Genomic DNA, 26,012 nt, shown 5'->3' on the forward strand with positions numbered 1-26,012 from the left:
TGCTGCCCCCTGCTGGACAGGCTGGGAATTGACCCAGGTCTGCCCAGCTCAGCTGCGGGGATTGGATGCAGCATGCGGTGGGGAAACACGAACACAGCGGTGATTATGGGTCGGGGCCGATGGCTGGAGACTGCAGGCAGCGTCCCAGTGCCGATGGGTCTGTGAGGCTGCGGGGAGCCACCTCCCGGCAATGGGGAGCCCAGCATGGCAGGGGATGTACTGGGACTGTCCTGCTCATAGACCGGAAATAGACTCAGTGCATTGATTTGAAGCCCGGGTTTTAATCAGGGTTCGAATCAATGAGTGTGGGGACCTGGCCCTGAAACCTGCCTCGTAAATCTGGTTCTTGGTTGTGCTTTCTTGTGATTTTTTTCCAAAGGAAACCTGTGCCTTCTTAGCTGCCAACCCTGGAAACTCATAGTCAGTGCAGCGGGCTGGGGGATGCCTTGAGAGCACATCCAGACCAGACTCCTGGTGATCCTGTCTGACGGGTTTGTCCTGCCTGGTGCTAAAAACCTCCAGTGCTGGTGTTCCCACGGCCCCCCTGGGATGCTGAGCCTGGAATCAGCCGGGCCAAAAGCCACCTTGGGCCCTGGGTCAAAGTGGGAGAGAGGTCCTGCTCTGTGCCTTGGAGGTGGGGGGCCAAGGGCAGTCAGCCCTAAATGATCCTGGGACTGTGGCACTGGGCCCCCTTCCTTCCTTGGGACACACTGTCCTGAGCTGAGCTTCCCAGCAGTTGGAGAGCTTTTGCTAGTATCCAGCCTCAGCCTCCCTTGCAGCAGTTTAAGCCCCTTGCGGCTTGTCCTGCCTTCATGGAGAACAGCTGATCCATGTCCTCTTTAGAACAGCCCGTGAGATGTTTGTTCGCAGGGCCCCTCAGTTCTGCCCCTGAGATCTCAGAGGTTGATTTTACAGCTAACCCCAGACTTTATGCTAAATCTGGGGTTGCTTTTTGCTAATGCAGAACAAAATCCCCCAAAAAGATTATGCGGGTTTGGAACAAGCCAGACGTAAAAATGAAGCATCTGAATCAACAGCTGCTAAGCAGCAGAAGTCTTTAAATATCTGTAAGAATTTTATTGCAGCAGTCCTGGGGCCTAGCAGCTATTAATTCACATGCTTAATTTTTAGGAGGGTTAGGAAATAGCAAATGAGATGTTCCATATTTATGCAATATTTTTTTCTACTTGTGCGTGTTAAGTGGTCATTGAATGAAATTGGAACTCTGTTAAATAATGCACAAAACAAGCCTTTGCGGGGGGTGGGGAGAGTGTAGCTTAGTTTAGCAGTTTGAGTGTTGGCCTGCTAAGCTCAGGGTGTGAGTTCAATCCTCAACAGGAGCTATTTGGGGAGCTGGTGTAAATAGATTAAAAAAAAAAAAAAGATGGTGCTTGGCCCTGCAACGAGGGCAAGGAACTGGAGTCAGTGACCTCCCGAGGTCCCTTCCAGTTCAACACAATGTGAATGGTCTTTGTTAAACAGAATGACCTTCAGAGTGCCAGTGAGGTGAATTTACGTTATCTGCTGTTGCATCTAAGATCATTTTGTTTTAACCAATAAAGGTCGGACCTCTCTAATCCAGCACACTCTCACCCAGCAACATCTGTAATCCAGCGTGATTTTAGTTAGCCGGACAACCGCTTTATCCTGGGTGTGGCCAAATTTCTCACATTCCCATAAAGTTGGTTTCAGCCGCTAGTCCTGACCCTGTGTTCTGTGCTGTTCCTTAGCTCTAATCTACCCCAAATGTCTTCCAGCAGCCCAGTAAGCAGTGAAAGTGTTGGTCATAGGGTTTCCCAACCTATGGGCCGCGACCCAAACATGGGTCATGATTACGTTTCAGAAGGGTCACAGGCAAAACAAAGCAGCAGAAATGGAGCACTTAAAGATGAACAAAATGATTTGCTCAGTGATGAGCTTTTGTGAGACAGATCCACTTCCTCAGGCAGTCAAGCCAATCAGTTACATTGAGATCTGTTTCAGCTGCAGGGCAGAGAAATGCATACGTGAAAAGCAGCACCCAGCTCGGGTGAGGTGGGAGCCTAATGCTGAGGTTGGGAAGGAGGTAGGGGCAGAGCTGATCAGCTCCCTGGCTTCCAGGCTCAGCGGGAAGTGGGGTCCCCACACACCCCAGCAGGGTTCCTGCAGTTGGCGCTGCCAGCCAGGGCTTTGTGCCTCCCCGTAGCTCCCTCCAGCATGCGAGTGACTCCTAGCCCCTGAGTGAGACATCCTTAGCCCCCGTCAGCTTGAGTGACTCCTAGCGTCTGAATGTGACTCCTGCAGCCCGTGTGTGTCTTCCCCAGCCCGAGTGTGGGCTTTAAGCCAGGGGGGAGCAACTTGGGGATCAGTGTCTCTCCACCACCACAGCTCTGACTATAGTAACTGTAGTGTTATTTTATAAATATTTCCCCTTTTCTATAACATAACTATTATGAATATATAAAATGGTGTCCCCTCGTGTTTATATTCTTGCCTCAGGCGCAAAAGTAGCTAGTTACGGCTCTGCTCTCCCCCAGGTTTTTGAATTGCTGTGGGTCACCAAGTCTTCCTGAGTTGCCAAACAGTCCCCAGCTGGAAAAGCTTCACCCCAGACTTTATGCTAAATCTGGGGTGGCTTTTTACTAACCCAGAACAAAATCCCCCCAAAAGATGTTAGGTGGGTTTGGAACATGCCAGGTACGTAAAAATGAAGCCTCTGAACCGACAACGGCTAAGCAACAGAATTCTTTAAATATCTGTAAGGCTGGGTCTACACTAGCCAAAAACTTCGAAATGGCCATTCGCATGGCCATTTCGAAGTTTTTAGCTAGTGTAGACATGGCCTAAGAGTTTTATTTAAGCAGTCCTGGGGTCTAGCAGCCATTGAGTCACATGCTTAACTTTTAGGAGGGTTAGGAAATAGCTAATGAGACGTTCCATATTTATTCAATCTTTTTTTCTACTTGTGTGTGTCAAGGGGCTGTTGAATGAAATTGGAACGCAGTTAAATACGTACAAAACAAGCCTTTTTTGCGGGAGGGGGAAGTGCAGCTCAGTGATTCAAGTGTTGGCCTGCTAAATGCAGACTGTGAGTTCAATCCTTGAGGGGGCCATTTACAAATCTGGGGCAAATAGATTAAAACAAAGATGGCGCTTGGTCCTGCCGAGAGGGCAGGGGACTGGACTCAGTGACCTCCCAAGGTCCCTTCCAGTTCTATGAGATGTAAATGGTTTTTATCAGTTAAACAGAATGACCTTCAAAGTGCCAGTGAGGTGAGCTTACATCATCTGCAGTCACATTTAAGGCAATTTTGTTTTAACTAATAAAAGTCAGACCTCTCTAATCCGGCACATTCTCATCCAGCAGCATCTGTAATTCAGCATGATTTTAGTTAGCCAGGCAACCACTTATCATGGGTGTGGCCAAATTCCCCCCTTCCCATAAAATTGGTTGCAGCCACTAGTCCTGACTCTGTGTTCTGTGCTGTTCCTTAGCTCTAATCTACCCCTAAATGTCTAACAGCCCAGCGAGCAGTGAAAGTGTTGGTAACATGGTAGACAACTTTGGGAAGTTCTCTCGGCTGACCCTGATCAGGTCCCGGGGTGCTAGACAAGAGAGGTGCTATCTGTAGAAACAATTTTAAAAATCTGGTTGTGCGCCTTATTAAACCAATTCCCATTTTGAATCACAAACCGTTCATCAGAAGAATAAAGAAGTTTATCGAACATGACACAAGTGTTTTCAAGTACATCAAAGACTGCTACAAGGAGGAGGGAGAAAAATTGTTCTCCTTGGCCTCTGAGGCTAGAGCAAGAAGCAATGGGCTTTAATTGCAGCAAGGGAGACTTAGGTTGGACATGAGGAAAAACTTCCTAACTGTCCAGGTGGTTAAATGCTGGAATAAATTCCCTGGGGAGGTTGTGGAATCTCCATCACTGGAGACACTTAAGAGCAGGCTTGATTGACATCTACTGGGGATGCTCTAGATGGTGCTCGGTCCTGCCAAGAGGGCAGGGAACAGGCCTTGATGACCTCTCCCCGTCTCTTCCAGTTCTAGTGTTCTATGGTTCTATGGTTTGTGTTTAAAGCTGAGGACTCATTTAAAAATTCACAAAACCAGCATTTCAAAATTGCTTAGTGAAATACACTGGCTGTAAACCAGCTAGATACATAAGAACAAGTAAGGTTATCAAAACAGTTTGCATTTAATATTAATCAATCACAGGAAGTATTTGCAGTTAGTGGCTTGAAGTGATTGGTTTTGGTCACCACATCCCTGCATTCAAGATGCCTCGTCCCATGGGGAGGTCACAAATCATGTCTGTGAAGACGAAATTGCGGCTCTTCACCACCAGCATGAGTGTGTGTTCTCGTACGGATGCCAGACCTGGTGTACTAAAAACAAATCTTCAACTTACAAGCCTCAGCCATTCATAAACTGAGGCCTGAGGTCCATTGTTTGCATCAAATGGCCGGACTTGGTCACAGAGGAGGAGCTTTGGATTAGAGCAGGACAAGAACCACTTGACATTCAAATCAAGAGGCAAAAGGGAGGAGGGCGAAGCCACACTCAGAACCCATCATCCAGCATCGTCCGTCCAGCTCTCACATGGACCCCACAAGGAAACCGCAAAGACGACGTGGAGATCATCTACTGAGACTGAAGAACAGCTGGGGGATTCCTGGGGTCAGTTAGAAGGTTTGGCGCGGAGCTACTGAAGTGGAGGAGACGTGGAGATGACCTATGGCCACACAGCGTACGAGAGTTTGAGGAAAGATTTCACACACGTTTTTAGTTCAAAGGGTGGAAGACGGAAACAAGTTTTCTTACTCGTTCAGTTCTGAACTGTCATCCTAACCTCACTGCAGAATAGCTGCACACAACTGCAACCCGCAGCCAGCTTCTTGCTGCAGAAGAGGCAGCAGCTGTCGAAAGTTGGATTCACCTTTCTGCGAACTGGGGTGCCCACTGCTGACTTCCACTTGCTCGGCAGCTTTATATTCTTTAAAAGGGCGGCAGCGACTGGGACCTGCCCGCTAGTGTCTGAATGGAAATGACTGGACCAATAGGGAGGCCGAGGTGAGGTTTCAAATCGGTTTGTATTTTAAAAAGAGAACAATTTGACATCAATCAAAAACAAAAAATCCCCTTGGTTAAATTAACTGTTGGATTTTGTTGTAGTTAATAAATTAAAAATAGACAGTTGATCTTTATTCCTGGGGCGCAGGTGGGCCTGGTGTGGCATCCTGGGAGTGGGGTGTCTGGGGGGGCCCCTGCTGGCAGGTGCTGGGGGGAAGGGGCCCCTGTCTTTTGGGAGGAATGATCCATAGCTGGAGCTCAGGATGGAACCAAGGTCCCTGGCCTGGGGCAGCCAGAGGCATTGGGGGAGCCGTGCTCCTTCCCATGAGAAAGCCACCCCAGAGTGAGGGAGGCTGGTGGGAGGTGCAGAGGTTGAAGCCTGGAACCTGTGCTAGATGGGCCCGGGGTCTGAGTTGGGAGAACATGAAGGGGACAAGTCTCACGCTGAATGGGCCTGGCCCAGGTGCTGGTGACTGGACACCAGGTTCGATGGGCCTGGCCCAGCTGCTGGTGCTGGGATACCAGGGTAGCTGAGCCTGCAAGTGGTATGGGCAGGGACTGGGCTAGATGAGACAATGCTGTAAGGGGGGAAGGGATGTGGTTCAGCTCTGTCCCCACAAGCTCCTGTTTGTTCTCTAGTGTCCGCCCTACTTAGGGGCCCAATGGGACCAGGTCTGAACCCCCATGGGCTGGCTCCCCCAGCCCCAGAGAGACAAACTGCCCCTTTGGCAGCCTGGTGGAGTGTGTCCCAGCCGGGGCGAGAAGGCCCAGGGCTGGCTGAGCTGGGAACTGAAGACAACTTGTTGATGTCTGTCTGGCCCTCTCTGCCCTTGTGTTGCAGAGCTGATCTGGGTGGAGGCTACAGGTGCTGGCCCTGGCCCTGGGAACCAGATCGGCTTGAGTTCCCCCATCCTAGCCAGGAGCAGTGTGAGCCAGGCCTGGCCCCTGGGGAAACCGTGAGTGATACAGATAGAACCCAGGAGTCCTGCCTGCTGGGCCCCTTGGCTCTAACCACTACCCATTGCCCCCCTCCCAGAGCTGGGATAGAACCCTGCCTGTGAGCTGGGCCTGCTCTAACCACTACACACCACTCCCCTCCCAGAGCCAAGGATAGAATTCAGGAATCCTGTCCCCTCTACTGCAGTCACTAGACACTACTCCCCTCCCAGAGCCAGGCATAGAACCTAGACAGACATCCTGTTGCCAACTACACAAAAAAGTGCCAGCAAGGCTTAGCTGTGAACAGAAGCAAGCTTCCTCGGCCCATGCCCCTTGCCTGGATGAGGCTGGGCCGGGGGTGGTGTTCTCCAGTAGTTTCCAGGCTGAAGTGGGGTGTGGGAGCATGTTGCAGGCATCTGTATCGTAGCTGTACTGAGGAGTATAAGGCCTGTGATGCTGCAAGAGGCTGAGGTGGCAGGAGCCGTGGGGCAGCGATTTGCCTTTAGTAATAAAGTTCTTTGTCCCACCAGCCTGTGGGGGGAAAAAAAAAAGGAGTAACAAGGTGAAATTGGTGGAGAATCTCAGGGTTAGAGAACATCACTAGGGCAATGTTGCAGCGACCTCTGGAGTGCAGCAGATAGGAATAGCGACACACAACAGTGCAGGAGCACAGCTTGTCCAGAGCTGTGATGCAGCTGCCTCTGGGACGGGGAGGTAGGGAACAGCTGCACAGTGATGCTGCAAGAGGATGGCCCACACAGCCCCCCAGTGTCCACCACCTCTAGAGCAGTGTAGCTGGGGAACAGATGCATATAACGCTACATGGACCAAGCTCACCATGGTGCTTAGATGCAGCCACCTCTGGGGTGAAGCAGCACGTGAATGACAGCCTGGAATGACTCACCCTGAGCACAACCAACACACTATTGTATATCTCTTTGGACAAAGCCGTGTGTGGTGTCAACATGCCTGACCTGATGAGCAGTTAGAGGGAGGCTGTTTCCGGAGATGTCTGAGGAGCAGCCAAACCAGTTCCCCAGCGATGAAGGGGCTACACCCACCAGGTGTAAACAAGCCCGCTGGGTCACGGCCTGGTTCTTAAGGCAGCAGCAGGTACAAAGAAAAACTCTATTCTTTAGCACAGAGGCTCTTTGGAAACACCTGGCCATGGGGGCACCAGATTGTAAGAAGATGGAGCAGCCACGCCAGCACTCCTGCCTAGCTCTGCCCCAGGTGAGATGCAGGGAATTGGGACTGGGGCGTGTGCCAGCTGAGAGGTGGTCTGCAATCTGCTGGGGCAGACAACCTCAGAAGTGATGCTCACGGCTCCAGGACATGCCTCTAACGACGCTTTGCAGCACCTACTATTAAAAACACACCGGCTACATCTACATGAGCCCAAAGCTTCAAAATGGCCATTTCGAGGATTACTAATGAGGTGCTGAAATACATATTCAGCACCTCATTAGCATGCCAGCAGCCGCAGCACTTCGGAATTGCCGCGTGGCTTGTCCAGACGGGGCTCCTTTTCGAAAGGCCCCCACCAGCTTCAAAATCCCCTTCTGCCTATCCGCTGATTTCCAAGTGCTGCGGCCGCCGGCATGCTAATGAGGTGCTGAATTTGTATTTCAGCGCCTCATCAGTAATCCTCGAAATGGCCGTTTTGAAGCTTTGGGCTAGTGTAGACACGGCCACCGAGAGTCAATCTACGGCACGACGGTCAGTGAAGTCACACCGCTGTGCTGCCTTTGGGTAACGCCAGGCGCTAGTTTGGCTCCCGACCAACGTTTCCTCTAATTTTTTCCACCCAGGTGCAGAATCAATTGTGATGTGCACGGAGGCATGTTCAGAGCGGCACCACCAACAGAAGCACATGCTGTGGGCGCTCTGCTAATCAGCCAGGCAGCACCTCAATCTGTCCTGGACAGCCACGCTGGTGCTCGGCTTACAGGGAACACAGCTCTTGCCCCCTCTGCCATCATTTGCTTGGTTAGGCACTCAGGACCCAGGGCGCTCTCTGCTTCTTGGGGCTGTTGCTCATTTTGCTGCCTCGTTAAGGCAGCCTGACTTAAAAGCCAGCTGGCTCCTCAATCAGTTGGGTTTCCTGGTTTAATCTAATCACCCGGGGTTAAATGGAAAGGCTGAAATAAAAGGGGAGCTGGCCTGTTGCTCTCCGAGAGCCAGCAGGGGGCTTGGGGTGGGAGGCTTTGATTTTTTTTCCATTTGTAGATCCTTAAATAGTTACCAAAAAAGGTGGGACCCCTTTGGAAATTGCAGCTGTCATCTGTGTGTGCGCGCACACCCAGACCCACCCACCCACCCGCCCCGCCGGGGTCTGCAGCAAGGTTGGAATCTCCTGCTTGGAAAGAATAACCAACTTAAGAGTTTGTACCATCCAGGATGGGGCTTATCAGTACAGGCATTGCTTAGAGGGAGCTAAGTCAGAGGCACGTGTTGGGATCACCCTGCAGAATAACCCAGGCTGGTGACAGCTGGGGGCAGCTGACAGGCTATAATTGCTCGTGTGCTGGGTTTGGTTTGCACCCTGAGTGGTCCAGCGGGGAACTACTTCAGCAAGGTATTAAAGACACGAGCAGGGTAGGGGTGACATAGCTGCTCATTCGTCTGGGGTGTGCCCTGGGACAGGATGTGGCTATGTCTGGGGCAAGACAACTGGGGAACAGCTGCCCACAACTCTGCACAGGGATGGCTTGCCTGGCATGGAGTTGCAGCCCCCTTCGGCATGTAGCAACTGAGGAACAGCTGCCCAGGGATGGCTTGCCTAGCTCTGAGCTGCAGCTTCCTCTGGGGCAAGGCAGCTGGGGAACAGCTGCATATAACACTGCACAGGGACGGCTCACTCGGCTTTGCACTGCAGCCACCTCTGGGGTGGGTCAATTGGGGAACAGCTGCTTGTGTGATCTCTCGGGTACTCACTTCCAGGATGCCTTCGGACGCCAAGCTTTCGGATTTCGTCATAGACGAAAATGAGGATGCCGTAAGGCAGAGGCACCAGCCACCACTGGAATCTGGAGAGGAACCAGGAAAGAGACCTTAGCTACCGAGGCAGCAACATCTGCACAGCCACAGGGCTGATGTGTGGTGCTCCCTGAGCCAGGCTGAAGAACCAGCCCCGGATTCATCAGTTGCACAGTGCCCCAGGGGGCCAGCCCTGCTCCCCAGCCTTCCCTGGCCCTGCAGCACAGCACCCCCTACCACTGCACTGGGGCACACCCTGCACCATAGCACCCCCTAGTGCAGTGCTGGGGGAATTGGGGGCAGCCCTGACTGCTAAGGGAGAGCCCCCACCCTGCATCACAGCACCCCCTAGTTCCGTGCTGGGGCATAGGTGCCAGCGCTCACTGCTGGGGGACGGCCACACCTTACCCCCTGCAGCACTGTGCCCCCTAATGCTGTGCTGGGGAACTGGGACCAGCCTTGACTGCCAGGGGAGAGGTCCCACCCGCCCCCTGCAGCACAGCACCCCCTAGTGCTGCGCTGGGCTGAACCATGCAGGGTGTGTCTCAGCACTCACCGTATGGGCATGAAGTTGAAGATGTTGGGCATGCCGGGGCAGTAGCACAGGAAGCAGCCCAGGCAGAGCTGGAAAACGATGGCGATCACCAGGATTTTATTCCTGCCATGGAAGAAGACGGTGAGCTCAGGTGATACCTCTGGGCAGTATCTCTCCCTCTCTCTCTCTCTCTCTCTCTCTCTCTCTCTCTGTGAAACTGAAGAGACAGGGCCACCCCCTCCACCAGCGATACATGGACACCTGAGACTAAACGCCATCGCGTAGTGTCTTACACTTGAGGGGATGTTAGGGAATTATTTTCCTGGGGCTGAGATGCAGCCACCCCTGGGGCATCTCATCTAGTGAACAATGCACAGCGATGCTCTGGACACATGGTCACCCAACAATGAAATGCAGCTGATTCTGGGGTGGTGCACCTGGGGAACAACCACTCAGTGATTTATGGGAATTGCTCATCTGTTGCTTAAATGCAGCCACCTCTGGGCTGAGGCAGCTGGAGAACAACCACATGTAACACTGCAAGAGGATGGCTCATTTGGTGCTGAGAAGCAGTCACCCTTAGGACAGGGCTGCTAGGGAACAGGTGCACAACATCTGGTCCCCTTGAACCCCTGGGTTCTCTCCCCAGTGGCCTGCAGGCTCCCTTGGTACCTGAAGAAGCCCTGCTGGAAGACGGAAAGACGGCGAGTCTTGCGGATTAGGACGTCTGAGATCTGACACATCTCGATGCTGATGAAGAAGACAGTGTAGCAGGTGTATTCCTGGTACAGGCGCTGCCCAAATGTCTGCGAGTGGGGAGAGTAGCCAGTCAGAGTCCGCTCCCAGCACCACCCACATGGGGAAAAGACCCCATGTCCCTTTCTCCTTAGCCAACCAGTCCCCCAAGCCCTGGGGCCTGGGGCCAGTACCCCTTGGAGGGGAAAGGCCCCAGCTCCCATTCCCCTGCCTATACATTGACATTCAAGGCCCTACCCTGGTGTCCCAGGCCTCCCTGACAGCCTTCCAACCCTGGGACAAGGGATTGGACTCCCCCCCGCCCCAACACTCAGATTCACAGCCCAGCCCTCTGCCACTGGAGCTAAAGCCAGGAGAGATCTCTCCAGTAGACTGGCAGCAGCAGTATGGTTGTTATCCTTTAGGTGGGTCTAATAGAGTTGCTGTCTTCCCCGGCAGCAGCAGTATGGCTGTTATCCCCTAGGTGGGTGTAATGGAGTTACTGCCTTCCCCAGTAGCAGCAGCAGTACGGCTATTACCCGACGGCCTGTCACTCACCCACTCCTGCCCGTAACTGTCCTGCAGGTCCTGGAGATGGTCATCTTCCCACTGGGCTCGCAGCCCCACGCAGAGCAGGGGGAACCAGCCCTCCTGGGCCATGGCTGTGAAGTAGTCCGTGAAGCCAGCGAAGGACTGGATGGCCCCTGGGCAGGCGGGGGAAGGGAGGAAAAAGCCATGAGGAGGGGATGCCTTCTGCACCCTGGGAATTTGGTGCTGCCCCCCGCTGGCCCCCACGGATGTGACTCAGTACAGAGCACCATGTGGATGGGGGTGCAGGCGCAGGAGGCTTGGGTCCTCTGCCCGTGAGTTTAGTGGGGAGGTGTGGCCAGAGGGGTCTGGCTCTGCCCCCTAGTGGGCCGCAGGGTCACCTATACTTGGCTCCGCCCATGAGTTCTAGTGGGGAGGTGGAACCAACTGTGGGTGGCTCCACCCCCAATTTTTACTGGGAGGAGGGGTTTGGCTTCACCCTGAAGCCCTAAGGGGAACCTGGATGAGGTCCATTTGGCTCCGCCCCTGAAGTCCAGCCCCGCCTCCCATCAGTCCAAGCCAGCCCTTGCCTAACTCAAGGCCAGTCTCTCAAAGCGGGTTAATCAATGTGGGAAAGCCACCAGCACCCGAGGGGTTAATAGTGAGCCATGAAAAACGTGGGGACAGAGGTTCAAGCTGGATCAGTAGCTGAGATATAACTTCTCTGGCTTCCTGCTCCCCCACTCCAACCACTAGCACCTACTCCCCTCCCAGAGTCCAGGCGAGAACCCAGGATTCCTGACTCCCAGAGCCCTCCTCTCCCACTCTAACGACTCGTCTCCTGGAGCAGGCGGTAGATCCCACGAGCCCCTAGCTCCCTTCCCCCACCTCCTCCAACCACCAGACAGAGTTTTTTCCTGGATCTGGGGATAGAACCCAGGCACCCTGTCCCCTCCCCCCGCAACTCTAACCACTAGACCCCACTCCCCTCCTGGAGCTGGGGCTAGGCAGGCATCCCGCAGAGGACGCACCGATCTGGAAGTAGGAGTACACAGCCAGGGCTTCGTTCACCAGCCGGTCGCGTCGCGGGTTCCGGGGCTTTAGGTGCATGATGTCGCTTTCCGCTTTCTCATAGGCCAGGGACACGGAGGGAAACTGGTGGGGACACAGAGAGCGACTGGCGGGCTGGGCTGGGGAACCCAGGCCTTCAGGGAGCCCCTCCCTTCACCCTGCTGTCTGCAGCACAGTGCCCCTGAGTGCCCTCGAGGCACTGGGACCAGCTCCACTGTGCCTGGTAAGCTGAGCGCTTGGGTAGCCACCCAGGAGAGATTCAGGTGCCGCCCAGTTGATTGGCAGACTGCCCACAGCCGGCAGCGTGCGTGTCTATTGGTTGTGCATGTTGTGTATCGAGTTGTCGTACTGGTAGCTGATAGAGCTCGTTGTTTTCACCGTAACTGAGTTAGATCACATCTGCACGTCTTGGTGCATAGAAACAACAAAATTTATTCCACACATGGCTGGAAAAATATTAGAGGGAACATTGGCAGCACAGTGCCCCCAGCACTACTCTGGGGCCCTGGGGCCAGCCCTGAGCACCCAGGAGAGAGCCCCCAGCCTGCTCCCCACAGCACAGTGCCCCCTAGCACTACCCTGGGGCCAGCCCTGAGCATCCAGGAGAGAGCCCCCAGCCTGCTCCCCACAGCACAGTGCCCCCTGGGGCTCTGGGGCCAGCCCCGAGGACTGGGGGAGAGCCCATGCCCCACTGCCCAGACTCACGATGTCAGTGCAGAGCTCGATGAAGAGGATGGTGATGCAGCCCAGGGGCAGGGGGACGCTGACCGTGATGTAGATCAGATAGGGGGTCAGCTCTGGGATGTTCTTGGTCAGGGTGTAGGCAATGGATTTCTTCAGGTTGTCAAAGATGAGGCGGCCTGGACAGGGACACAGACATCAGGGCGCTGCCTGCTGGGGAGACACTGGAACCTGCCCCCAGTGCCCCCACCCCTGTCCTGGCATTGGCCCTGCATTGGGAGATGCTCCCACTGGCTCTGTCAGTGCCCACCAGCTGCTGGAGAGGGCGCCTCCTGCTGACTGGGCCGCCAGGCCCATATGGGGTGGAAGACCCCATCGGTCTGCGTACCTTGCTCGACACCCGTGACGATGGAGGCAAAATTGTCATCCAACAGGATCATGTCAGCTGCGTTCTTGGCAGCATCAGAGCCGGCGATGCCCATGGCCACCCCAATATCGGCCTTCTTCAGAGCCGGGGAATCGTTCACCCCGTCACCTGTCACGGCCACAATGGCGCCCTGTGAAGGAAGAACAGGTTGGTCATGCAAGTTTGGGGACAAGGCAGAAGTAAGGAACAACATTGGGGGAGGAGAGAGAAAGAAAAAACTGACACCTGGAAACACAGAACAATCTAGAAAAGAAAGAGAAGAATGAACATGAAAAGAAAAACCTGGAAAGAAAAGATAAGGAAATTCAGAACAGGAAAACCACAAAAGAAAAGGAAAAATTGACTTTAAAAAACAGACAAAGCAAATAAAGAGTCTATGAAAGAAAGAACAAATGAATATGAGAAAGAAAGAAAGAGCCATAATAAAACAGGAGGAAAAAGAAAACAAGTGAAAGACAGTTATGAAGAGAAAGAAAAGAAAGAGTTTGAAAGAAATGGAAAACAAATAAGAAAAGAACAGAAAACTAACTTTAGGAAGCAAAACAGAAAAGCTCTCCAGTAGCAATTTAAAGAGTAACAAAATAATTTATTAGGTGGTGAGCTTTTGGGGGACAGACTCACTTCTTCAGACCATAGCCAGACCAGAACAGACTCAATATTTAAGCCACAGAGAACCAAAAATAGTAATCAAGTTTGACAAATCAGAAAAATTGTAATCAAGGTGAGCAAATCAGAAGAGCAGAGGGGCGGTAGGAGAGGGGGAAGTCAAGAGTCAGATAAAACAAAGTATGTAGAAAGAGTCCTTATAATAGGCCAGGTAATTGGTGTCCGGGTTCAAACCACGTGTTCATGTGTCGAATTTAAATATAAAAGAGAGCTCAGTACTGTCTCTTTCTGGGCGATTCTTAAAGTTCCTTGTCAGTAAAACACAGGCACTCAGGTCATTAACAGGACGGCCTGCTCCTTTAAAGTGCTGGCTGGCAGGCTCGTGAGCTAAGAGCTTTTTGATGTCCATTTTGTGTCCATTCATTCTTTGTCCACGTGTGTTTACTGCTTGTCCGGTATACAAAGTACGTGGGCATTGCTGGCACACGATGGCATGTATGATGTTAGCAGAGGGACAGGAGAATGTGCCCATGATTCTGTGAATAACCTGGTTAGGTCCAGTGATGTGTGGAAACCATCTTGTATAAGAAGCCATTTCACATCCCTTACTTCTGCACGTACACAAGAGCCTGTACTTTCCTTGACCTATTTGGGAATGGCAGGGAGGATGAGCTCTATGGAACGTGTTAATGGGCTGTTTGGAGTTAAGGCTCCAGCTCCCCTGTACCTGTTTCTCTTTGCTGATAACGGTTTCTCTTTGAAAGTGATTTACGAGTCTCTAATTGCCTCTGACACTTGGCTTGTTTGTGGCAGGGTATAAAATACTAGAGTTAGCTGCATCAAGCAGCCTTGCTGGACCTGTAACAGAGAGGAAGCCATGCTGGTCTATACACTATCAAAACAAAAAGCAGTCAAGTAGCACTTTAAAGACTAGCAAAATAGTTTATTAGGTGAGCTTTCGTGGGACAGACCCACTTCTTCAGACCACAGCCAGACCAGAACAGACTCAGTAGTTAAGGCACAGAGAACCAAAAACAGTAAGCAAGGAGGACAAATCAGAAAAAGATAATCAAGGTGAGCAAATCAGAGAGTGGAGGGGTCGGGGGTGGGGGGGAGGTCAAGAATTAGATGAAGCCAAGTGACTTTGAGTCACTATAGGGGCTCGTCTGCATACTTGGCTTCATCTAATTCTTGACCTACCCCCCGACCCCTCCACTCTCTGATTTGCTCACCTTGATTATCTTTTTCTGGTTTGTCCTCCTTGCTTACTGTTTTTGGTTCTCTGTGCCTTAACTATTGAGTCTGTTCTGGTCTGGCTGTGGTCTGAAGAAGTGGGTCTGTCCCACGAAAGCTCACCTAATAAACTATTTTGCTAGTCTTTAAAGTGCTACTTGACTGCTTTTTGTTTTGCTGTACCTGGTTTTACTAGTGTTCAGTTTGGCTCATCTGTTGCCTTATTGAGAAGTCTTTTGCTTCAACAGATGGTATCTCCAGAATAGATGTGTGGACAGAACTGGCTAAAGCCACACATCAAGAGACAGGACGAAGGAAAGAACCACAACACAAGAAAGTGAAGAGCAACAAAGCAAAGATGTGAGCGCCAGAGAGAAAAAAGAAGGAACTTGAAAGCTAGCGACAGAGGACTGAGCGCAGGGCACTGGGCAGAAAGCGGGGGGCGGGTTTCACTCCCTGGGTCATACCAGCTTCTGGCAGCTCTCCACGATGATGAGTTTCTGTTGTGGGGAGGTCCGTGCAAAGACCATCTCGGGGTGCATCTTCAGGATCTCCACCAGCTCCTCGCTCTCCATGTCCTTCAGCTGCCCCCCGTTCACCACACAGGCCCGGGCGTCCCTGGGGAAGGAGAGAGAACAACCCCTGCTAAGCCACTTGCACTGCACCCCTGCAGCACAGCAGTCCCTGCTGAGCCACCCTGCAGAACCCCTGGGTTCTATCCCTGGCTCCCAGCCCTGCTGGTCTAATCAGTTAGGCCCCACCCTCCTCCCAGAGCCCAGGACCTAGTGGTTAGAGCAAGGGAGAGGTGCCTGGAAGATAGGACACCTGAGTTCTCTCTGGCCTCTGGAGGAGGGTGGGGCCTCACTGATTAGACCAGCAGGGCTGGGAGCCAGGACTCCTGGGTTCTCTCCCGGCTTTCAGAGGGGAGTGGGGTCTAATGGTTAGAGCCGGGAGGGCTGGGGGACAGGATGCCTGGGTTCTCTCCCGGTTCTGGCTGGGGAGTGGGGTCTAGTGGTTAGAGCTGGGGGGGGGGGGGGGGGCTGGGAGCCAGGACTCCTGGGTTCTCTCCCGGCTCTGGGCAGGGCCTCACCGCTTGTTGACCTGCTCCACTGGAATGCGCAGCCTGGTGGCGATGTCCTCCACCGTCTCGCTGCCCTCCGAGATGATGCCCACGCTGGCCGCGATGGCCTTGGCCGTGATGGGGTGATCGCCAGTCACCATGATAACCTGGGGGTGGGGGCAGGGTGTCAGTGCTTGAGGGGGCAACCCCAGAGCAGTGCCCCAGAGGGGACAGGACTCTGAAGCTGCGAGCTTCCCAGGGGGCAGTGCCCCAGCCAGGGTGGGGGAGGGGACTCCTGAGCTGTGAGCTTCCCCATGGCAGTGCCCCAGCTGCAGCGTGGGGAGGAAGGTGCTTTTGTGCTGCGAGCTTCCCTGGGGCAGTGGCGCCCTACCCGGATGCCGGCGGTGCGGCACTTCATGACGGCGTCGGGCACGGTGGCGCGGGGCGGGTCGATCATGGAGACGAGGCCGGCGAAGCAGAGCCCGCTGGTGGGGAAGTTCATCTCGTCCGAGTCGAAAGGGAAGCCGCGGGGGAACTGCCCCGGGTCCAGGTACAGGTGGCAGAACCCTGCAGGGGCGGGAGAGGGATGACGCACTGGGAGGGCCTGTGGGGAGGGGCACTGCCCCCATCTCAGCACTACACTTCCATGTGCTCCAGGCTCGGGCGTCCCCCACCTCCCTTAGCCTGAGGGATCCCCCTGCTTGTTCCCCCCCAGGGGGGCGGGCTCCTGAGCTGCCCACACATAGCACCTCACCTGAGCCCCACAACCCCCCCAGGGGCCCCATCCATGCCCCCAACCCCTTTACTTAGCATGTCCTCTCCCAGCCCTCTGTCCATGTCCCCCGACCCCCATGCCCTCCCCAGCCCCCTTCCATGCCCTCTTCCCCTGCAGGTCCTCCCCCATCCCCTCTCCCATGGCCTCCTTCTCCAGCAACCCCCCCGCATCCCCTTACCCAGCACACGCTCTCCCAGCCCCCCCAGGTCCATGTACGCCGTCTGGAACGCCTCCTTCCACTGCTCGTCCAGGGGTAGTTCCTGCCCCTTGATCATGATGGTGGCACAACGCTCCAGAATCCGCTCTGGGGCTCCCTTCATCACCAGCAGGTACCGGGGGTCCCGGGGGTCCTCCAGCTCGTGGATGGACAGCTGTGCGGGTAAGCAGGAGGGTCAGGGCGCCTGGGTTCTATCTCCAGCTCAGGGAGGGGGAGTGGTAGCTAGTGGTTGGAGCAGCAGGTTGGGAGCCTGGACTTAGGGGTTCTGCATCCAGCTGCGGGGGGGTGTGGGGGCTAGTGGTTAGCGCCAAGTTTGGGAGCCAGGACTCCTGGGTTCTCTCTCCAGCTATGGTAGGGAAATAGGGCCTAGTGGTTAGAGCAAGGGGCCTGGAGACAGAACACTTAGGTCCTGTTCCCCATCTCTGGGAATCTCTGCGTTAGCTGGCAGCAGTAAAAAGCTCTTCTCCTCCTAACTGGAGCTGAATGCTTGGCAGGGCCAGGACGTGGGCCCCTGCTGACCTGGAATTTGTTGGTGGAGTTGAAGGGGATTTCACAGGCTTTCTTGTAGCGCTCCCGGTACTCCATGACGTTCCCCAGCGTGATCTCCGAGAACTTCAGCAGCGCCGTCTCTGAGGCATCGCCTATGACAATCCTCTGGAGAAGGAAAAGCAGGTGAGTGGAATGTGGACTTCCAAACTAAGATGCAGCCACCTCTGGGGTGGGGCAGCTGGGGAACAGCTGCACATAACACCACACAGGAATGCCTCATCCAGCACTGAGATGCAACTACCTCTGGGGGGGGGCAGCTGGGGAACAGTGGCCCAGTGGCACTATTGAACAGTTCATGGCAGGGAAAATAAATGCCACAGGAAAAAGGGCTTAATGGCACTGTCCTGAGTGGGGGCAACCAGAGATAAACACCCCAATTCTTGAGACTAGAGGCAAGAGATCTTTTAATAATCAGCCATAGTACAATGCAAGAACACCCCCTAGCGAGCTCCCTCCTCACCCCACCCCTCTGCACGGGTGTCAGGGACTTCCCTGACTGCCAAGGAAGAGTGTCCCTGCTGAGCCCCCTTATGCCCAGGGCCCACCAATCCCATCCGAGGGCATGAAGGATGGCCCTGCCAGCCCACTGCTGGGCCCTCTTTGTAGCGTGGCTCTAAGTCCCCATAAAAAGGTACGTGACTGAGCTGAACATCCAGCCTGTCTTGTATCTCCTGCATGGCCGTACCTTGGGCACTGGCACATTCTCCTGGCCTGATTTGAAGAAGGCTCGGTTGCAGAGAGACACGATCTTGCACAGAGCTCGCCAGGTCTCTGATGACTGATCGAAGCTCTGTCCTGAAAGGCAGAGACAATAATAATAAACAGCTGATGAATTTCCTCTCCCGCTTCTAACCTGAAATATCCCTAAGCACCAGCAGGGCTCACCTGGCACTGAGATGCAACCAGCTCTGGGGTAGGGCAAGTGAGGAGCAGCCACACATAAGATCACAAAGGGATGTCTTGCCCGGTGCTGAGATGCAGGCCACCTCTGGGGAAGGACAGCTGGGGAATCCCACCTGGCACTAAGATGCAGCTACCTCTGGGGTGGGACAGCTGGGGAACCACCACACAGAACACCAAACAAGGATGGCACTGAGATGCAGCCTTCTGTAGATAGCAGCAATGGGAGGAACAGAGAATCATACCTGACTGGTCCTCTGTGGTGTCAGCGGTGTGAATCTGGTTGTCGAACCAGAGGTGGGAGACAGTCATGCGGTTCTGAGTCAGCGTCCCCGTTTTGTCCGAGCAGATGACCGAGGTGGAGCCCAGAGTTTCCACTGCCTCCAGGTTCTTCACCACGCAGTTCTTTCGGGCCAAACGCTTGGCTGTGAGTGACAGACAGACCTGCCGGGGGCGGGAGGGAGAGAGATCTGTCAGCGTAAACAATGGACACAACCTGAAGCGAATGCCGTGTGAGTCCAGATTAATCAGTAGGAACTGAACCCAGCACGAAATTGGATCGGAGTCTTTTTAAATACTGCACACAGTCTGGACTGAATCTGGTATGAAACCAGATCAGAGTCAGTTGAAACAGTGCACGTGGTCTGGAATGGATTCAATGATGCTGAATCAGAGTTAGCGTAAAAATCACTGGAGCTGAACTAACCTGAGCATTGTAGAAAACCATCTAAACGTGGCCTGAAACCCAGGTAACAGGGCAAATCCAGATGAAACGCTGAACTGGATCTAGCGTGAAACTGGATTGGGAGCTGGTCCAAAAACTGCAAAATCTGGACTGGGTCTGATGTGAGACCTGATTGGAGCTCCTGAATACGGTCTGAAACAGACTGGACTGCACCCAATGGGAAGGGATCTTGCACCCAAACGACTTAGAAAATCTGATTTGGATTCAGTGTAAAACTGGAGCCGAGTCAGTCAATGCATAAACCCGGACCGGATGTGCTGTGAGACTGGGCTGGAGTCAGGATGAACCCAGTACAAAACCTCGTGTGGGGCAGGATGGGAGTCAGGAGAAACCTGGAGAAGGGCTCAGAATCAGGAGACCACCACAGCTGGCTGACTGGGACTCACCGTGACAGTAGCCAGCAGCCCCTCCGGCACGTAGGCCACCACGATGGCCATGAAGAAGACCATGGCCTTGAGGAAGGGGTAGCCGATCACCATGGCGACAATGAAGAATGTACCCCCGAAGAAGATGGCCAGGCCGGCGATGATATCCACAAAGTGCTCGATCTCGATGGCGATGGGCGTCTTCTCGTTCTCCACGCCTGAGGCCAGGCTGGCAATGCGCCCGATGATGGTGCGGTCTCCGGTGTTGACGATGATGCCTGTGGCAGTGCCTGGGGGAGAGGGATGGAGCTGACATGACTGCATGATGACCGGTGTGGCTTCAGCCACAAAGGATCCTGAGTACAGCTTGCCCAGTGCTAAGATGCAGACACCTCTGGGGTGGGACAGCTAGGGAATAGCCACGTATAACACTGCATGGAGATGGCTGGCTTGGTGCAGAAATGCAGCTATATCTGGGGTGGGACAGCTAGTGAACAACCACATATAACAGTGCACGGAGATGGCCGGCTTGGTGCTGACATGCAGCCATCTCTGGGAGGCACAGATGGGCAACAGCCTCACAGCAACATGACACAAGGCTTTAAGATAGGATCTGAAAGAGAATCTTGCATCCAGTTGAAGGAGGTAATTTAGAGAGTGCTTACCACTGAAACACCCCACCCTTCACACACACTGGGGCCCTGACTACCAGCTCTGCCCTCCACACCCTTCCCCACTGGCACCTTCCAGGCACATGGTGGAGAAAAAGGCGATGTTCCGGGTCTCCAGGGGGCTCTCGTGGGTGCATTCGGGGGCCCTAGTCTGGGGCTCAGACTCCCCCGTCAAGGAGGAGTTATCCACCTGCAAGAGAGACCCCAGTGAGTTAGCGCCTGCCCACGGGACAGCAGCCTCACCCTGGGGGATGGTTCCCTCTAACTGCCCCCAGGCTCGCGAGGCCAGGGCCGGGGTCTCACAAGCCATGGGAGAGCTCTGGGGCAGAGGTGGACAAAGGAGGCAGAGAGTTCCCTAGTCCCGCTCTCATGGCTGGCAGGCCATAGGATGGGCAGAGAGGGAGCAGGCCCAGAAGTGAGCATCTAAGGCCCGGGAGTGTGATCAGCGGGGCAGACAGAGAGGCACTGTCCAGCAGGGGGCAGCAAAACACACCCCCTGTACCCCCATTCCCACGCAGAGCAGCCTTCCCCCACACCTTGCAGCCCTGTGCCGTGATGATCCGGATGTCGGCCGGGACCCTGTCCCCACCCTTGATCTCCACCAGGTCACCGACCACCAGCTGGTTGGCATTGATCTGGAATTTGTCCCCATCCCGAATCACTGTGGCTTGCTACGAGAATGAGAAGACTCAATGTTAACCTTAGAATACAGCCATATGGGGAAGCAGCATAGCTCACCTGCTGCTGAGATGCAGCCACCTCTGGGGTGGGGCAGCTGGGGAACAGCCACACATAACACTGCACAGTGATAACTCTTCCGGTGCTGAGATGCAGCCACCTCTGGGCTGGGGCTGTTCACACATTGTGGCTCTGCTTTAAGCAATCCTAACCCAGAGACAGGAGTAAAACCCAGAAGTCCTGGCTCCCAGCCCTCCCTCCCCCCCCCCACTCTGACCAGTAGACACCCCTCTGCCAAGTGTAACAGCCAAGCTACCCATGGCCTCAGTTCCCATCGCAGCCCTCACCTGTGGAACAAGATTCTTGAAGCTGGCAATGATGTTGGTGCTCTTGAACTCCTGGTAGTAGCCAAAGCAGCCGGTCACGACCACCACAGCGATGAGGGCAATAGCCAGGTACAGCTGCCCAGGGAGAGGGCACAGGGTAGAAGGTTATTACTCATCACCTACCCCAGCGGTGCCCCTGCTACGCCACACAGCCGACACCACTGGCTCTCCCAGCCTGGCACCCAATGAGCCCTCAACGCACAACAACTGGACAGCTTTAACAGGGGGCAACCATTCATCACCTGCCTGAGTCTGCAGAGAGCCTTTGACAATCCCACATCTCCCAGAGCTGGCACAGAACCCAGGAGGCCCGACTCTCAGCCACCTCTGCCCCTCTACCCCATGAGACCCCAGTCCCTGCCCAGGGCCAGGGATAGAACCCAGGAGTCCTGGCTCCCCGCCCCCTCAGCTCTAACTCATTAGACCCCACTCCCCGCCCAGGGCCAGGCACAGAACCCAGGTGTCCTGACCCAGGCCCTCTTCCTGGGGTACCCACGTTATCTGCGCTGGTCAGGTCTCCTTGGCCGCACTGGATGCCGAAGGCGATGAGGCAGATGGCAGCAGCCACCCACATCAGGCACTGCAGCCCCCCAGCCAGCTGGCGGGCGAACTTGACGTATTCGGGGGTCCCCTTGGGCGGTTTGAGCTCGTTGGGGCCGTCCCGGAGTAGGACCTCCCCTGCCAACGTGCTGTTCATGCCCTAGGTGCAGATGGAGAGATCTTCCTGTCAGCTGGAGCCACTCCTATGCCAGGTGGGGGCGTGGTTGTGATATGGGGTGGAGCTACGGCGTACGGGCGGGATTATTACACGGGAGAGGGGCTTCAACGCGAATGTCTCCAGAATTGCCTTTCGCCACCCATTTCACTGTCCATTTTTTTCTACCTTTCCTCAGTTTCCTCTCCAGAGAGTCTGCTGCACCCAAGGCTGGACAGAGGTCCAAGCCCCAGCTCCTGGAGTCAGGGGAATGCCTCAGTTTCTCAACTTTCACTAAAAATATTGAGCCAGGTTCTAGCCCTTGCGGTGGAGGACAAAAGCTCTGAAATGGGCCTGTGGCCTGCCTGAGTCTGCAGAGAGCCTGCACCAATTGCTCAGTGACGACTGAGCAGCAGCATTCTTTAGGCTTCCTTCCCCTGGTTAGGGCACTGCCTTGAGGAAGCTCCCAGCCCTGCGGACAGGCCAGAGACTGTCTGAACTCACGGGGGATTGAAGAAGGGAGCCCTCTGTCCTCAAAGAAGTGGCTCCCAAAGACGATTGGGAATGGGCTACCTTGCAAGGTGCAGGACCACCATTGGGCATGGAGGCATAGCCAGAGAAGGTGGGCCTGTAATCTGGCCCTGGGTGGGAGTGGAGCAGGGCATCTGAAGTAAATGACCACCCAGGCTGGGCTGAAAGCCCCAGAGTTCATTTCACTGCACAGTGATAACTCTCCTGGTGCTGAGATGCAGCCACCTCTGGGGTGGGGCAGCTGGGGAACAGCCACGCACATTATGCTGCCCAGGGATAACTCTCACAGGCTGTGGCCACCCTACCCCTTCCTTTGGGAGGGGGCAGGTTAATGAGGCTGTTTGGAAGATGCTAATGAGGTGCTGACATGAATATGCAGTGCCTCATTAGCACAATGGTGGCCACATGCAATTCAAAAGCGCCGCTTTCGGAAAGCACACTGCCCATGTAGCCAGGGCCCTTTTGAAAGGGCCCCCTGATTTCGAACACCCCTTCTTCCCCAAACCAAACCGGAAGAAGGGGCTTTCGAAGTCCAGGGGTCCTTTCGAAAGGCCCCCCACTACACGGGCAGAGAGCGTTCCAAAAGCAGCACTTTTGAATCGCGTGCGGCTGCCATTACGCTAATGAAGCGCTGCATATTCATGTCAGTGCCTCATTAGCATCTTCCAAACTGCCTCGTTAACATGCCCCCCCCCCAAAAGGGAGGGGCAGCATGGCCACAGCCATGGTGCTGAGATGCAGCCACCTCTGGGGTGGAGCAGCTGGGGAGCCCTTACCTTGCGCACGCTGGTATGGTACTTCAGCTCCAGATCTTCCACGGAGAGTTGATGATCGTCCTGGAGGAGAGATGGGAGCCCAGAAAGAGTCAATGGGCAGCTCCAAGCATGACCCAGGCTGCCTGAGTCTGCTGAGAGCCTGAACCCATTGGTGGGTGGGAGACAGGGGAGGTCTCCCTGGTGTAACTGGCACAGAGATGCTGGCTGATCTGCTGAGATCCTGAGCCCATCGCTCGCAGATGGCGAGGCTGCTTCTGTCTCCCCCCAGATAACAGCTCTGCTACTGCTGTCAGCTGCTTGGGCGCCAGAGCTTTGCACCAGGCCCACATTCACATCCCACAGCTGATCCCAGCCCCGCCGCCTCCACTCACCACGTCCATCTCTTTCTTCATGTTTTCCAGCTTCTCCTTCTTCTTTGCCGCCTTGGTGGTCTTCTTCTTCTTGATCTTCACGTCCATGTCGCCATCACCCTGCTTCTCCATCTCCACCGAGTACATATCGTATTGGTCCTGTGGAGAGGAGAACAGCCCTACTGCCACTGGCCTTGTGGGAAGTCACCCCCTGAGCTCCATGGGAGAGGGCTGTGCTGAAGGGACTCTGGTCTCCATGCGAGGTAACGGCCCTACTACTGCTGCTGGTAAGTTGTAAGGCCTCTGAAGACAGGAGTATTCAGCTCAGCCATGGACTGGGTTGTACAGCGGACTCTGGCAGGGGAGTGGGATCAGGTGTCTTTGAGCAGGTTGGCGGCCGGAAGCCAGGACTACTGCCTTCTTTCTCTGGCGTTGGAAAGGGAGTAGGGTCTAGTGGTTAGAGAAGGAGGGGCTGGGAGCCAGGATTTCAGGGACCTACCCCCAGCTCTGGGAGGGGAGCAGGGATGGGGGGGTGGAGTGGGGGAGGGAACCAGAACTCCTGGGTCTAACAGTATGGAGTCAGCAGATGTCACATCCCTCTGTTCCTCCTTCTACTTTCCATCCAAGAGGTTTGCTGGGGCGCTTGGTGTGCGCCTGCTCAGACACGAGGAGCAGAGCGGTGGGTACGCTCTGTTCTCGCTGCCATCCAAAGGGGGGCGTAGAAGGGACAGAGCCCCTGGCGTCCGAGCCCAGCACCCCCTAGCACTAGCCCTGCCTGCCAGGAGTCCATGCATTCCCATGCAGCAGCGCCTTGGGCTAGGAACGGCCCAGCCATGAGGGACTGGCACGGAAGGGCTGGCTGGTCTCTGCACAGACCCCAGGAGGCGCCTTTTATCCAACTCGATTGCTCCACGGAGAGCGCTGATTGGAAAGCCGCATAGCGACAGCTGGGGGCACCCTGGGAAACTGACCAGACGTGATCTGAAAATCCTCCATCCACACCCACATGCTCCTGTCCATCCATCCATCCATCCCCATACAGCCTCACTCCCTTCTTCCATCCTTCTTTCCCACCTCTGTCCAGCCCCATACACACCCACCTGTCCATCCATCCCCATACAGCTCACTCCCTTCTTCCATCCTTCTTTCCCACCTCTGTCCAGCCCCATACACACCCACGTGTCCCTCCAGCCATCCTATGTTATCCATCTACTTCTATACACACCCTGTATCCATCCATCATACCCATTTATCCTTTCTACATATCATAGAATCGTATAATCCTAGGGCTGGAAGGGACCCCAGGAGGTCATCTAGTCCAACCCCCTGCCTAAAGCAGGACCAATCCCAACCCCCAAATCCATCCATCCCCATTTATCTAACTATTCATCCATCTTCTTATACTCCCTCTAGCTCTCCATCCAGCCCCGTATCCCCACTCTATCCATCTTCCCCACTATTTATTGAGTGATCCTCAAGAAGACCCATCACGCTGGCATCTGGCCCCCTCCTCCTGCAGAGATTCAGAGCCAGGCCCTTACCGCTTTCCCCATCCTGGCTCTCCGGGCACCCAGGCGGGTGGGACACACGGGACGGTGGCCTTGCTGGCAGAAAGATGGCAACACAACAAGAGCTGGAAGTCTGAGCCAGGCAAGCAGCTGTGCCCGTCAGAGAGTGTTTTATACTGTCCCAGGGAACCTTGCCCGCCTGCCACGGACATTCCGGTGCCACGGCTGCTCGGTCCCCCACCTCCACGCTTTGCGTGAGCCTTGGAGTCACAGCCCTGGATCTGATAACCTCACCTGGCAGAGAACAAAACATCACGATCACCTTGGAATGACCCACAGGGAACCAACACGCCTGTTGCTGGCAGGGACTGGCAAGGTGACACCCCTGGGAGAAAGGGACATAGTTTTCCAGCATGGTGGGCTGGGGGCCAGGACTCCTGGGTTCCCTCCCCAGCCCTGGGAGAGGAGTAATATCTAGTGGTTAGAGCCAGGGCAGCTGGGAGCCAGGATTCTATAGAGCACTGAGGAGGGAGCTAGGCCTGAGGATAAATCCGAGGCAAGAGATTTTTAAAACCTGCAGTCAAGTTCAGCTCATGAAGAGGCAACCAGAGATCAGGGCCAGATCCCAGCTGTGTCAATGAAGGGTAGCTCCATTGAAGTCAATGGGGCAGATCCCAGCTGAAGTCAATGGGCTGTAGTTCTATTGTAATCAATGGGGCCAGATCTCAGCTGGGTTCAATAGGCCACAGCTGCATTGATGACCATGGAGACAGATCTCAGCTGGGACCAATCAGCTATAGCTCCATTGGAGTGAATGGGGTAGGTCCCAGCTGAGGTCTAGGTGTCACGGACAGCCCTGGCTTACTCCTGGTTTACACAGCAGAGGATCTGTTTCAGTGTTCATCGACTTGGCTGGTATGTGACTTGTCAGTTTCTCTGGGTTACTGACCTTATGGATGAGAAATTGACCCTGCAGCATAGGCTGTACCCCAGGGGCAAACTAGCCCAGTGAT

The 26,012-nt window shown here is 54.7% G+C and overlaps 1 protein-coding gene across 1 annotated transcript; it reads right to left on the minus strand.

Moving 5' to 3' along the window:
• Positions 1–95: 95 nt before the first annotated feature.
• On the minus strand, positions 96–25,044 carry ATP4A (ATPase H+/K+ transporting subunit alpha). Its single transcript, XM_074981065.1, has 23 exons — positions 25,033–25,044; positions 23,513–23,650; positions 23,142–23,201; positions 21,637–21,840; positions 21,102–21,215; positions 20,613–20,747; positions 20,149–20,266; positions 19,427–19,695; positions 18,541–18,739; positions 18,081–18,190; positions 17,366–17,500; positions 16,808–17,000; positions 16,246–16,421; positions 15,885–16,021; positions 15,262–15,412; positions 12,917–13,085; positions 12,553–12,707; positions 11,808–11,931; positions 10,807–10,952; positions 10,186–10,319; positions 9,535–9,636; positions 8,937–9,028; positions 96–6,530 (listed from the first exon to the last, which is right to left on the minus strand). Exons 1-23 carry the CDS (start codon positions 25,042–25,044, stop codon positions 6,502–6,504), a joined length of 3,102 nt encoding a protein of 1,033 aa, XP_074837166.1. The 3' UTR covers positions 96–6,501.
• Positions 25,045–26,012: the final 968 nt, after the last annotated feature.

This window comes from Carettochelys insculpta, chromosome 30 (assembly GCF_033958435.1).
Source record: "Carettochelys insculpta isolate YL-2023 chromosome 30, ASM3395843v1, whole genome shotgun sequence".
Taxonomy (NCBI): domain Eukaryota; kingdom Metazoa; phylum Chordata; order Testudines; family Carettochelyidae; genus Carettochelys; species Carettochelys insculpta.

Excerpts from the sequence above, each read along its gene's own strand:
- ATP4A (XM_074981065.1), bottom strand. Across the intron at positions 17,501-18,080 it reads AGAATGTGCCAGTGCCCAAG|AGGATTGTCATAGGCGATGC; the intron begins GTACGGCCATGC and ends TTCCTTCTCCAG. Across the intron at positions 9,029-9,534 it reads TTCAACTTCATGCCCATACG|ATTCCAGTGGTGGCTGGTGC; the intron begins GTGAGTGCTGAG and ends GTTCCTCTCCAG.